This window comes from Ambystoma mexicanum, chromosome 2q (genome assembly GCF_040938575.1).
Source record: "Ambystoma mexicanum isolate Mex_15411 chromosome 2q, UKY_AmexF1_1, whole genome shotgun sequence".
NCBI classification, from domain to species: domain Eukaryota; kingdom Metazoa; phylum Chordata; class Amphibia; order Caudata; family Ambystomatidae; genus Ambystoma; species Ambystoma mexicanum.
Window position 1 is genome coordinate 81,198,143 of NC_090924.1, and position 14,786 is coordinate 81,212,928.

Genomic DNA, 14,786 nt, shown 5'->3' on the forward strand with positions numbered 1-14,786 from the left:
GCAGCCCTGTTACCAAGGAAAGGTATCCAGCAACCAGCCCCCTCCCAGACCTTCTACCCAATCTCACTTCCAGTGCAGCTGTTTGATGCTGCCAGGGATGCATGCAGTCATCTTTACAGGGCCATGGCTCCCGTACTACACAGAAGCAGGCTGGCTCTCCATTTGACCCGTTCTACTGCCGGAGCTGTGGAACTGTACAACTGACAGGGCCACGAGTCATGAGGAATGTCCGTTTTATTGTGCCACAGCTCCCACTTTGTTCTGGGACCAATCTCAAGTGCTTTCGGTCTGTAAATTAAAATGTCGATAATGATCAAGAAGGTCATGTGCAAAATATTAACGCTGACTCGAAAAGGTACTAAGTGTCTCTAGAGTAAAAAGTAACAATTTTAGTTCGCTTTACCCATGCCTGCATCATCACTAATCGCCAATAGCAAGATAGCCATAATCTCACTAGATTGATATTTTTTTTTTAACCTATTGTGATATCATTCGCTAGATACCCTCTTCAAAAGTTGTTGGAGTCAAATAGGATTGGTGCTGCTTCATTACATGGGACAAGCACTTCTGTAGGGATGACAGGCTACAGCTCCAACACCATAGGTAGGTCTTGCTGAATTAATTGGGAAAGGAGCCTGGGTCTTCTGTGCTTTCCTTAGAAAGTCTGGGGGATGCAGAGAAAATGATGTCCTAACCTGCCGTGGCATCATTGCAGTGGAATAGTATTTGCTATCATGTGACGTCATGATAGGAGGACACAGCATTTAGAAAACTGTTCCTGTACTAATAGCTCCGTATGGAAGCACATTCACAACATGCAGATTGCAAGTAGGCTCTTGGCAACTTTTGGGGTGTTTCATTAATCCAAACTGCAGCAAGATACCCTTGTTTCCTTGATGGAACATTTTGTCAATTATGCAGGTAAGGTATCTGAGACAATGGCCCTCATTACGAGGTTGCCGGTAGGCTGCGGTAGTACCGGCAGCCTACCAGCAACCTTGGCTTACTGTTTCCACCACCCGATATCCCGGGATATTACAGGCGGTGGAACAGTATGTTCCCATTCTCATGGAGACCTATAGGACTCCATGGGAATGGGAACACTACTTCAAGTAAATTTACTGCTGTTAGGCACCTGATCTTCCAGCAGCTCAGGTCTGCGGGTAGTTCACAGCCGCTACCGGCAGACATAGAGTGAGCCGGTCCGGAAAAGTTGCAGGTAACGTTGTTACCGGAACCATATTTACAGACTGGCTCACTTGTAATGAGGGCCAATATCTTTGTTTCTTTGGTGACTCAGAATGGACGGCGTTTTTGTAGACCCAAATTGCATTATATGAGGGAGCAAGAAAAGGATACTGACATTTGCAGTGATATTTGATCTTGGAATAAAATGCAAGGCTTGCCTAATCATGGAATTACTAATTTGGATATTCTGCCTTGTTGGCGAAAGAGGACTCTGAGGGTGCAGTGGGGATGGGGGGAGAAGTAATGGATCTTGGAATAAAACATTTTGTAGTGCCGCTCAATTGTTCCTAATATTCTTAACGCTTCACATGGGCTGTTTAAACCTGGCCTCCCCATACTTTCTGCAACAATAGTTAGTAACCTTTTCTCTCAGTGATATGAGAAATTGGTTCATAATTGTCTGTTTTAGTGGATTCCTTCCTAGGACCAATTCCTCATTTAGGATATCTTTGTCCCAGAGCAGCTGCGCTTCGAAAACATTGCCACCGCCAGGGAGCGCAGCACGGCTCTGCGCTGGCTCCGCTCAACACCCCTATACACTGGACATAACGTCCAGGCCAGTATATATCGAGGCGCTGCGCCCCATCATATCGGTTGTTTTTTACGATGCTCTCTGCACGCTTTAGGAACGTAGCTTTATTTCTGAAGTATTTTTGGTTTCGCACCATGCCGAACCTTGTGAAGGCCCCTGGTTTCAAACCCTGTGCTGACTGCAGGCATCAGATGGCTGTTTTCTATCCGCACAGGATATGTTTCTACTGTCTGGGGGAGGAACAAAGCATGCCGGATTGTGGGTTGTGTAAGTAGATGTACCCAAAGGGCCTCGAGGTGCGGGCCGCAAAGCTGTTCTCCTTTTTCCATAAAGAAAAAGATATCAGATGGACCATTTCGGGGTCGTTGGGTGTGGAACGAAGAACAGAAGACTCTGTCCCAGTCTGAAAGGAGAAAGAAAAATTTGAAACGCTGTAAGAGGTCCCACTTACCCAGCAACTCTTCTCAGCACCACTCTTCTTTGAAAAAGAGGGGTCATCTCTCCAGGTCGTCCTCGGTGAAGACTACACCACACATACTGTTCCCAGTCCAATTCTCCAATACAGAGGAATGGGAGGCATTTAGACTAAAGATACTAGACATCTTTGCCAAAGCCCTGGGGCTGATGGCCTTGGCGGCATCATGATGTTCTGCCACTCTTAAATTTGCTGGCAAGGACCATGGTTGGGTGCCTTTGGACTCAGCCTCCCTCTGACGAAGATCCATCACTGCGCTGAGGCGCTCAGTCCTCTGACAACAAGAGCTCAGTGCCGTCTCTTGGTTCCACGGTTCCTTTGTTGCTGAAGCACCCCACAAGTATCCTCTGCTTCCCTTGGGACCATTCGTGTGAAAGATGGGAGACCTCTTAGAAGAGAAAGAAGTTCCCAACCCTTTTGGCCCGGAACCTTAATACCCTAGGGAAGTCAAGGATTTCTCTGAGGGGTTTTATGAGGAAGACAAATTTGTTGGACCTTGCCTCCAACTTCCAGTGGGTAGGACGCCTCCCCAGAGTTGGAAAAGTTACCTACAGTGACTCCAGGGAAACCACAGGCTTCCTTCCAAGTCCTGATGGAAAAATAGTGGAGACTCTGGGGTTTTCAGAACCTTTCAGACTGAAAGTTCACTTTGAACTGAAGGACAATTTAGATGAAGGTCCTCAGAGGGACCTGACTAACCTTCAGTCTGGCAGTGGGGGCCCAGTGTTGGAGATCTGGGAGAAGCCTGCTGCCCTCCTAACAGGTGATCTGGACCTGGCGGAACCAGAACCTTTGGGTCCAGTGTTTCCGTCCCGTCAAACCTCCATGTGGTTAAGACTGCCACAGTGAACCTAAACAAGCTCCCCTTCCCTTCCTTGCCTCCTGACAAAGAGAGCAAGAGTTGGATTCCTGTGGAAGGAAGATGTTTGGCTCAGGCAGTTTGGGCCTGTGGGCGATTAATGCCTCCTGCGCTCGGATGAAATGCCCCTTTAGTCGTTGGATGGCAGTCTCCGATGCCAGCCAACATTTGCCAACTGAGAAAGTGGGTTAGGGCTTAAAGACCATGGTCCACAACGATAAGGAGGCTTCCCAACAGGTGCAATGATCGGTCCTTGACATGGCCAAATGTGTGCCACAAGCAATGGCAACAGGCATGGTATTGAGGAGGTACTCCTGAATGAGGACATTGGAATTCGCTCAGGATGTTCATGTGAAACGCCTGGATATGCGTTAGATGTTCGTAATCTATTTGGGGCAAAAGCCGACGAGTCCCTTTAGAGATTCCAGTCCCCTAAGACTAAGGCCAAGTTCCTAGGCCTGGCTGTGCAGCAGCCCATTGCCTCCCTAACTGAGGTAGAGGGTTTTGACCCTTCACCTCTTATACCCACAGAGGCATAGGGCAGTTTCCCTCAGGAGGCAAACAGCCACACCATCCTTCGCCTGCATTTTTGTTCTTTAACGTTGCTTACGCTTAATGTGATTTTCTTGGTTGCCATTACTGCCTCGATACAGGGGAGTGAGGTCCAGGCGTTGTCTGTTAGACCTCCCTATTTGTTTCTTTCCAAAGTGAAGGTGATGTTGAGAGTGTGGCCATCCTTCCTCCCGAAAGTGATGTTGATAGTGGGGCCATCCTTCCTCCCGAAAGTGGTCTTGCATTTCCATATCTCTCAAACAATCCATCTTCTTGTGTTATTTCTTCAACTCGCACCCGATGTGCGCCCTCAGCTACCATGTCTCTCAGACATGGGCTGGCAGGATGGATGGCCATTTGTTTGTGGGTTATGCTGGTGCCCGTGCTGGCAGGGCTGTGACAAAACTAACCATATCAAGGTGGCTCATCCTCTGCATTTCAGAATACTACAGTCTGGCTGGGAACGATGTGCCTGAAGGTCTCAGATCTCATTCAACCAGAGGACTGGCTACCACCTCTGCCCTACAGAGAGGAGTCTTTGTTCTGGACATGGGCCTCTCTGCACCCATTTGTCAACCATCACTGCTGGGTTTGCCAGTCAGGGCAGGATGCTCGGTTTGATAGAGTTGTGCTCTTAAGCTTTCTGGTATAGATGGTGTTCATGCACTCCTCCCTCCTCCAGATCTGCATACTGCTATGGGAGTATACCATGGATGAGGAGTCTGTGCTAGGAAAGCTATCTATTAAAACAAAAAATTACTTACTTCTCTGTAATGTTCTTTCTGATTGATGCCCCTCCCATGGATTCCTCATCGCACTCCCCACCTGCCCCTCTTGGCGAATAGCTAGTACACCTTCCATGCTCTGCCATCCCTCAGCGTCAGAGTGCTAGGGGAAAAAGGCAGGAACTGAGGTTGTGGGACACGGCCCCTTGGTACATTCTGGCCCCATTGTCATGTCTGTCACGGGGAGTATATTGGCTTCGAGTGGAACCGAAGCGGAGCAGTGTTGTCCCCTGGTTGGCGGAAAAGTTTCCAAAGAACCGATGCAATGGGAGCTAGATATCGTAAGTGAGGAATCCTTGGGAGGAACATCCCAAGGATTCCTCATTTATGTTCTACATACCAATTTCCTTGGTGATGGCTTTCTGAGAGAGAAATAAGCAAAGATGCTTTGGGATGGTTTTTGATTACTTCTGGTTTGTAACTGCATTGGATTTGCTCCCATCTCTGATGACACTTCCCTTAATACTTAAGTGGACTTATCCACTGTAAATGATTTCCAGTCTTACCACCATCTTTGTCGAGACCCACGATTGCCATATGGTTAATGTTAAAGGTATTTATATAGCGCACCGTCCCCAACGGAGGTGGTCTCCTGGCGTTTCTGTAAACAAAGAGGTGGGGGGTGGGTTAGTGGGTGAAGAGGGCGTGAGAAAGTGAGAAGGTGGTGTCCTGTTGGCAGCTTCAGTTCGGTTTTAACTGTGCGCTGAGCTTGGGTGTGGATATTGGATCAAAGCGAGTCCTGTGTGCTGTTGTTGCGATCTATGTGTTGATTGTTTGTTGTTGCAGTGTGGTGAAGTCCATGCGATTTGCTGCGAGAGAAGTGGTTGTGTGGATTTTTGTGTGAATTAAGTATGTGGAAATTTGAAGTTTTTTTAGTTGGTTATATGTCTTTTAATCCTTGTAGTTTTGTTTATGTATCAGTTTGCCATACTGCGTAGGTAAATTCTTTCTCTTGCTTTACTGACTGTCTAGTTTCTAGAGCGATGGTGTGGCTGGTTCCTAGCAAAGTTATTTGAGCGTAGTTCACCCGGTTGGGAGAGCATTATCCCCTAGTTCGATAGTGGTGTTATTATCATTCACCTGCTCCTTTCTATTTACTGTCAGTAGTCCATTGGGTAGGTATATTCTTTCTCTTCCCTTTTCTGACTGCCTAGTTTCAGGGGCAGTGGTGAGGCATTATCCCCTAGTTCGATAGTGGTGTTATTATCATTCACCTTCCTTTCTATTTACTGTTGGTGGTCTATTGCTGCCTGTGTTTACGAGTTGGGTCAGGTGTTATTGCTGGGTCATACCTTCCCCTCCGTCCCGATTGATCTGTGGATGTTCTTTGGTATGATTTGATGTGGTTTATCGATAAGTGGAGATGTTGTTAATCTGTATATCCTTACTTCTTTAAGGGTCGATGGCTTAGGGAATCGGGATAGGTTCCTCTCTCAGCCTAGTTCCGCTGTGTATGTCCTTATGGGCATTCTTTCTGGTTATGGGGTGAAGAGCCGTGATTTTAGGAGTTTCCTGAATTGTTGGTGATCTCTATGTTCATTGGTAGTTCGTTCCAGGTTTTTGGGGCAAGGTGAGAGAAAGAGGATCCTCTGAGTTTTCTCTTGTTGCATGATTTGGGTTCCAAACGGATGTCGCTGCTGGATCTGAGTGGCCTTGTAGTGTGATGTACATTTAGTTTTCTTCTAAGGAACTCTGCACCTTGGTCATGGATTGATCTGTGCGTTATGCACATTGATTTGAACTTGATCCGCTGTTTGATGTGTAGCCAGTGTAGCGTTTTCAGTGCCGGTGTGATGTGTTCTCTTCGAGGTAGTTTATGGAGCAATCTGGCTGCTGCATTTTGTATCCGTTGGAGTTTATTTAGGAGTCATTCAGGCATGCCTAGATATAAGCTGTTGGCATAGTCTAATCTGGACATGATGAGAGCAATGACGGTAGTTGTTTGGTAAGAATATGGTAAGAATGTAAGCAAGTTACTTGCATGCAAATGTCAGTTTTATCTTCTTTACTGTAATTTATGTGGTTTCTGTGTTTGTAATTAGATAACTTTTTTGGTGCATGCAGTAAATAATCTTGGGGCCATTTTGATCTATTAGTAAAACAGTGTCATATAGGTTAAACATATTTCCTGAGGTTAATTTGTCGATAAACCAACACATGATTTTGGACTTAACCTCTTTACCTTTAGAGGTCTTCTTGCATAGGTTGCAAAAACAGGTAAAAGGGAGCACTAACAGTCAACTAACTTTGAGAGAGCTGTTCTAGGAATATACCACAATGTGCCCTCTTGGCTGCTCTTCAAACTGTGATTCCTGGAGTCGTCTGGTAGCAATGTGTTGCTTTACGAAACGGATGATATTCTCTTTGTTTGATTCCAAACAGGTGTTATGGGTAATTTGTGTATTATTTCTGCATAGATGCACTAGAAGCAAATCGTTGAAGAGTTGTTTGGCAATATTCACTTCATGTTATTGGCACAGTTCATCGAAGACTATCCTACTAGTTACATTCACCTGCTTATTCCTTAATTATTTTTGCTGACGGGTTCCATCGCAGTGCGGGCAATTTTGTAAATCAGCAGTTGCCTTTGCTTGGATGTCTTTGGAATATGACAGGATAACTACTTGAAATAGGTTCTTTGCTTTGCTTTAGGCCACACTTGGACGATCTGTCTCTTGGGACGGACATCAATCCAGATTCCATGGTTGCAGTGGTCGGTGGTGAAGAGGAGCACTTTGAGGACTATGGAGAGGGCAATGAGCCAGATGTCTTCTCCAGCTCCCTGTGCAACGGAGAATCCATTTTCACTGACTCTTTGGATGGCTCCATGCTGCTTTCTCCAAGGTAAAGCCAAGACTGGGGGCTGTGCATGTGGAAAATGAGGTCTGGCTGAACAGTTTCTATAAATAGTTTTCACATCGCTTTCTGTCTGATAAAGTTTTTCAGTTTGATATCTGCACGTCTCTAGAGGAGTTGTTTGACTCCACCTTGGCACACATTAACAGCACTCAGCTGCTGCTCTGCCAAAGGTTACAGGGCTCTTGGCTATATTTATTTGTTCCATGAGCATGAGTCCAAATGTACCAGTGATGCATAATGTTCTGCTTTGAGTGTGCTGTTATTGCAATGTAGTTAGGAACGCCCTACATGCATTACTGTCTTCTCCTATTGAAGATTAAAGAATACTTACTTTCTCAAATGTTCTTTACATCCTGATGTACACGCTTCTGCTGCAAAATTGATCAGGTGCCACAGTCACAAGCAGTAGGCCTCAAAAGAGATGGAAAAAAACTGCTGAACGAACAAAGGCCAACTGTGTGGGGGATTTCCTCTGATGCTTAGCAGACGCAATGCTCTTCAGTCAATGGTTTAGAGGACAGGGCATGTCTGTTCAAAGGCTGTAGATACCAGAGTGGCACAGTCTTCTGCAAAATATGGTTGTTTAAACCTTTAGACAGTGGACTGTGTGTTTGCTTACTCATTTTAACAGTGTTGCAATCTCTTCTTCATTATCTTTGATTTGTTGACTGTTTGATATAATCAAAATCACCTCTTTTCCTTTATCTTTTTATAATTTAAATTGTGGTTTCCACAAGTTGTGTTGCTGTTGTATGGAAAGATATTGTAATTTTTTGATCCTCTCATTTTCCCAACTATTCTGAAAAACAGCATTAAACCAAAGAGGGAGAGTACATTTCTATTAACCAAACCAGTTTTTTGGTGATGCTGTTCATAGAAAACTCTTTTCAGAGACACATACGGACACACACACACACATTCACTCAGAGAGATATCTATACGCTACTAGGCAACTTGCAGACAGTATGTTTCTAGGTGTTTAAGAAATTGAAAGTGAGTTTTACATTTTCTAAAATAGAACATGAAATGACAGTTCTTTTAGAACAATGAAGGGATTCTTTGAAACTATGAAAGTTTTCTTTTTAGCGAACTATGGCATGAAGTAAGCCAGAAATGCCCAAGATTTAGGCCATCGTCGGGTAATAAAAACTTTCCACTCTGGGTTGCAGGATGTTTGTAAGCTTTTGTTAGTAGGTTAACTTTAAGTAGTTGGGGGTAGAATTTGAACTTCGGTATGTTTAATTGCTTTCAAATGAAGTCTGATAATTGTGAGCCTGTCTAATGACCAAATTGTTTTCTACATGGTTGTAGTGACCATGTTCAGTGCCTTCATTCCACCTTACTGAAGATATTTAATACTAGAGGACTACAGACCCCAAAACAGGACCTTACTATAGTTTAGCATGGACATTGCTCTTGTGTTCTCAAATATTAACCTCGGCATTACCATAAACAATATTAGAAACCAACAATTGAGGCAGAGTAACTGAAGATCACAATTCCCTTTACTCTAAATGAGGCCATCTGTGAATATCTCAGAGCACAGGCATTACTCTATCCCCTTTTGTCCTTAACCAAAATGCCTTCCGAGTTGCGAAACAGAGTAACCTAATGCCCACTGGAATAGCTATCCAGTGGGTAAGGGGGCATGTGGGAGGAACAGCCATATGCCAATCCTCACAACATCGGGAACATAGATGGATCTGGTCTACAGTTTCAGAGAACTAGGATCAGAAACCAGGTGATGAGACTAACAGTTCTTGAGAGTTGCAACACACCTCCATCTTGTCCTCAGTTGAACAAATTCTCTGCCATAGCCTTGTGGCAGGAAAGGGGTGCAGGTAAGTTACCAACAATGTTGGAACAGGATAAACACAGCCGACTAAGCACATTGGACACTACTAAAGCAGAATAACAGTCCTCATCATTCTGATACTAGTTTAATGCAAAAACTGTGTACCACACCCAAATCTAACATGGGGCACAGAGACCAAATAACACCAGATTTGGTGAAATGGCACTAGATCCCTATGCACCCATGTGCCATGCAGGCCCCAATCTCTAAAACTGCCATACAGAACCCAGTGGCCTGGGCCTCCATCCTAGTCTTAATGTTCCATGAAATCTCCCCCTTGGAACCAAATCTTAAAGCCGGTTGGTAAAAATAATCTTCTGGAGAGCATAACAGTATATCTGCATGCCTCCAGAGCTTTGTGTTGTTTGGAGTATGGGAGGCTGAATAACAGTTTCACATTCTTTTATATTTTACTGAAGCAGTCTAGCACCAGAGAAATCAATGTGCATGCTTGAGAGAATTGTGAATGGTGATCCTTGGCCAATTAAACAATAGTACAATGAACCATTGTTTGTTACAGTAACAGTGCAGTAGTTTGCCAATAAAAGTTGATAGAGGGGATAGCACTGTTTTCAAAATAGTGTAGCCAAACATCCACAAGACCTTATTTTGCCAGGATGTGATCTGCACACGCTGGAATAATACTGGCTTAAATGTATACATACAATTAAAATGTGTCCTTGCTCCATACCCCCCTATAATCTGGTTGTTCATTTGCATGGAAAATCGACCCATCCTCCTGCACACACTGCAACTTGTGAAAGCTGTCAGGTTGGGATCTGATCACTCTTGAACAATGCTACTTGTGATTTCTTCAGCATCCAGCCAATCGCAGCAAAACTTCACAGCATTATCACAGATGAGGCTTTTGAGTTTTACTGTAGCCAGTGCCACAAACAGGTCAACCGCCTCGAAGATCTCTCTGCCCGCCTGAACGATCTTGAAATGAATAGGTAACGCATGACACAGTGTATGATATTGGTGTCCGCATGCGTTCCCGCTGTGTGTCACATTCGGTGCTGGCATGCTTTTTTTTGTTGTTGTCATGTGTGTTTTGTATTTGCATGTGTTTCTACTGTCTGCCACATGGGTCCAATGTCTGCATGTTTTGTAAGTAAAGTGGCAACATTGTTAGCGTGTGTTGCTACTATTTTGCATACTATCAATGTTGTAATTCCTCTTCTGAAAAACAACACGCCAGGAAAGATTTGCTAATATGTTAATGAACAGTTGACACTATATTGGTCATCTGTGTGTAGGCTCTAGGAAACTATTAGTCGTTTGTACTGTTGTTTGCTTATAATCATGTGCATTAAATGCCTATCTGAAATGGCATTTTGGTTAGCAGTCTTAAAACATACCCAGGAAATGGCTACTCTTTGCTGCTAAATAAGTGTTACAAATTCACAGGGAGCTAATAGATCCTCCTGAATTTGACAGTTTAGGGTCACCTAGGCAAACTTCCTGCTAGCAATATTTTTGAAAGGACAAGGTAAACTCAAGGAAGGAAGCCATTATAAATGATGTAGGACTCTCTAGTACAAGTACAATACCATACAGAAAACAGGTTCAGCTAAACCTCCAGGGCATAATACCCTCTTCCAGGCGACTATAGATTTGATCCTTGCTGCTCATTACTGCCTGGCTCGTAATGCAAATTAGTTGATGCTCTGGTTCAGCAAATTATGCTTGTCGAGGTCACTTCCTGTGGGAAATATGATCAAATATAGGGCCTCTTACTTAGGCCTTAATAAATTCCTCATTCGAACACTGGCACAGTTCACCTTACCTAAAGCAGGATACCTTAACCCTACTATTTAACAACCATCTCTTAATGCAGCTGAGCTGCCCAGCTGATTCCCTATTTTTAACCTCTCCTACACTAGGAAGTTAGTAGTGGCTCAGATTCAGATGTTTGGAGCGTACCCATCTTCTTGACCTTTAGGTCGTCTTACTTTAGGAAAGAACATTCTTGGATAATGACACCGTTGAATAAACTATCCTTCCTTGGCACCTGACATTCAGGGCACATTCCATCAATACGTGTTTTCCTTTGTAAAAGACTACATGTAACTAATCCAAATTGCATAATTTGCTAACAGCGCAGTGCCTGTGATATGTGAGGTGACATGGGGATGTACCTTCACCTTCCTACTGTTGAACATTTAAATCTGCCACATGCCAGCACTAGCCGCATCTTATGGGTCAGACTTTATCACAAATGTGGGCAAAACGTAACTTATTCTCTGGCTAGACAGTGAGTACTCCTGTTCCTCCCGTGCCCTGTATGATTGGAAAACCACCATCTTGATGAAGCTAAAAGGTAGTAAAACCAAGACATTATCCTTTATTAAATGCACACAGATGTGGTTATGTGTCTTCTGGAAAGCTGACCCGGGTTGCCCCATTACCTGTTCACCTGGCCAAGAAGCTTGGCATGCATATTAATGAAACCATAGAAAGTGTTTTTGTTTCTATTTCTTGGACCAGAAAATTATCTTGCAGAACCTCATGAGTAACAACGTTAAGTGATTATTTCTGCAGTTGTCATCTCAAGTACTGACTACTCATAAATGTCTCTACCTGGGCCTCCCTTGGTACCATATGCATCAGCTTCAACCCAGTTAAAAGGCCTGTTTGGCAGTGGGTGCAGGCCACCCTGCCCATAATCCAACTGATTCATTGTAAACTGCACTAACTTTCTGTAGAGCAGTTTTTTGTTTCTCCCAAAAAGATTATTTTAAGGCCTTATACTTGCACAGCAAGACCTATTATGGAAGAGGACTGCACTTAGTCATTTCACATGTCCAAATGTATGCCCAGCTTTGAAAATCCACAGGATATCCTTGCTAGAAGACTGACCAAATTTAAGGATGGTCTGACAAGCTTTCTTTCTGCTACCTTTCACCTTGTGGATGTTCTTTCCACTGTCTCACCTGGCATTATTTAAAAATTCTAAGACTGATCTATTCACATGAAAGTTATTTATCCTTATAGCCATATCGGTAGATGCTACCATCTGTGTCGTCTTCATCAACAAGAGGCCACCTAATCTTAATTGAGTGCATATTAAAATTATTAAAATAACCAAACTTCTCAGACAGAATGATGTGAAGACTAAGAGAGTGATTCACAAAGACTTTACTCTGAATAACTTTAATTTCTTAATCTCAATCCTGGGATCTTCATTGATATTCATAATAATATTACTCACAATCATAACATTTGTAACGACATTTTACTCTTCTGATTCATGCATTTTAGTGTCCACCCACCATAATAAATCTGTGTACATACAGGAGGTGCGGAGCACCTATGTAGGAAGCCTTAAACCGAGTAAACGGGGAGTAGGCAGCTTTGAATTAAAAGTGAAAAAGGGCCATGTCACTTTAAGGCAGCCAACACCCTTACTTGCATCATGTTTGGCACTGGCAGTTTAAGGCACTTTTATTTCCCCTGACCCTGTGAGGCCGATCCAGTAACACGTTTACTGCTTGCACAAGCATTTTTCTGCAGCCTTTGATAGAGTGGACCATGTGACATTTCGATTCTTTCACAGTTCATGGGATTGGGATGTGTAGCTATGAAGTGGCTTCCATCTTTACTAGTGATTGACTACAAGTAGATCAGTTGGTGTCCTCCAGGCCCGCCCCTGCCTTTGGGCTGTGGTGTACCCTAGCAGTCCATTCTTGCTCCTATACGTGTCACTCTGTATATGAAGCTGCTGGGAGATTTGCTGGTAAAATATGTCTTTTCCATTCATCTGTATGTGGATAACGCTCAACTTTTCCAACGTCATTCAAAGATGTCTGTCCACTGGGGTTGTTGCCTCTTGGCAATTTAACTCTGGATGGCATCCGTTCAACTAAAGTTTAATCATTCCAAAACGAATTTGTGCTGTTCAGTCCTGAGCAGCTCTCTGGTCAAATTGAGTCTTGTTAACAATGTTTGCTAGTGTAGTAATTATACCATCTTTGTCTATTTGTACATTTTTATTGGACACAAAGTTAACTCTAAAACATCACATACCAAAAATACGCAGCTGGCTCTTTATGAATTGTACCTTCTATGCAAAATATTTTTTTTTTACTGGATGATTCTTTTCAACCGGTTGTTCAATCTTTGGTTCTCTCCCACGTTGACGGTGGCAATGCAGTGTGCTCTGATACTGCTGAAAAGGATTTTTCATACTGCAACTAGATCGATTACAGATGCAAGAAAATATAATCTTATGTTGCCCCTTTTGACATTGTTATGCTGGCTTCCTTGTGAAGCCTGGATCTCATTTCAAATAGGTTGCATGCCATTTGAAGGAATTCAACCTAGCCATCCTTCCTATTTGGCTTAAAAACTGCCCGTTTGGTGGTGATGTTGGGAATGTTGTAGTAAGGCTAACCTGATTCTTGAAGTTCCAAGGATCTATAAAGCACAGACCCAGAGGCAGGCATTTTCTTTGGCTGCTCCTACTTTCTGAAATCAATTACCAACTGCCTTTCTTAAAGACCCTGCAAGGCCTTTTACTCTATTGGTTCTAGGGTTCCTGTGGACCTAATGTAGACATTTATGACCTCCACTCAGATTACACCTAAACACAGACGAGAGAAGAAATGGAGGGCCCCGTATGCCAATCGAATATTTCTTAGGAGGTACCCTCCTGCTGGCTCGCTGGTGTGAACTACTAGGAAGAGGTTTGCATCAAACTCTTCTTTTTTTACTCCTCTTCATCCACCTCCCCAGATTCAGAGTTGAAGGATGGATTCCAAGGGCAGAAGTGTGTGTTCCACTGCAACTGGCACCATCAGGGATGCAAGTTGCTGACTGCCTTTGCTGTGCAGTTCCCACACAGACCTTTGAAGCTTGGTAGAGAGGAGGACTTAATACCTTGCTCCTGATAATCAGCAAGCCTGCGGGATATAGTTAAAAAAGAAAAGTGCCACAGTTTTCACCCATGATAGAAGTGTAGCAAAGGTTATAGCAGAGCTTTGCACTAGTAACTCCCATCACAGCTTGACTATGGAAATTCCGGTACGTTCTTTCTTTGCAAGGGCTTTTTTTCCTCACAGGTTTTCTTGCCACAGATTTTCAGCCAAAAAGACTCATCGGAAAATATGGGGTTTTTGGGGGTGGTAAAGGGATATAAGGGGTAGAGGGTGTGCCACTAATGTGTCTATATACTATTTTTCAGTTTGTTCTTCCTGTAATTTCCATGGTTTTGTCTAGGATTGTGGTTTCGTCCCTTCTGAATCAAGTACAGTGGTCGGAGTGGGCGTCGGCGGTGCTCCTCCTAGTTTTTTAATTACATTTTTCCATATCTATACTTTTTATTTGAAAAGGAAACCGTTCCGGAATGGTTTCATTTTAAAATAAAAGTGTAGGAAGCAGTTGAAATTTTCACTTCAGTACAGTGCACTGCATTGAACGTTCCCTTAAACAGCAGGTACATTTGTTTGAGGGTTTGAAGTGTGCGTGGCGATGGGCTTTGTGGAGAGCAGGGCGGGTGAGCAGGGAACATAGTTCCACTACTTCTTTTCATAGAATTTGACCATTACTCTAGTAGCACCTGCTAGTTTTTTCCTAATGCTTCACTCTATCATTGTTGACAAAATAGCTAAACTGCATAT

General features: G+C 43.5%; 1 protein-coding gene across 4 annotated transcripts in view; it reads left to right on the top strand.

Moving 5' to 3' along the window:
• RAB11FIP3 (RAB11 family interacting protein 3) overlaps window positions 1–14,786 on the top strand; it is a 945,045-nt gene that overhangs the window by 415,411 nt on the left and 514,848 nt on the right. For 2 of the 4 annotated variants that reach the window (XM_069646896.1, XM_069646893.1), the window contains exons 5-6: window positions 7,104–7,295; window positions 9,984–10,118. In XM_069646896.1, the coding sequence (XP_069502997.1) occupies window positions 7,104–7,295; window positions 9,984–10,118 (327 nt within the window). The remainder of the gene's footprint in view (window positions 1–7,103; window positions 7,296–9,983; window positions 10,119–14,786) is intronic. The other 2 variants (XM_069646894.1, XM_069646895.1) reach the window with 1 other exon arrangement.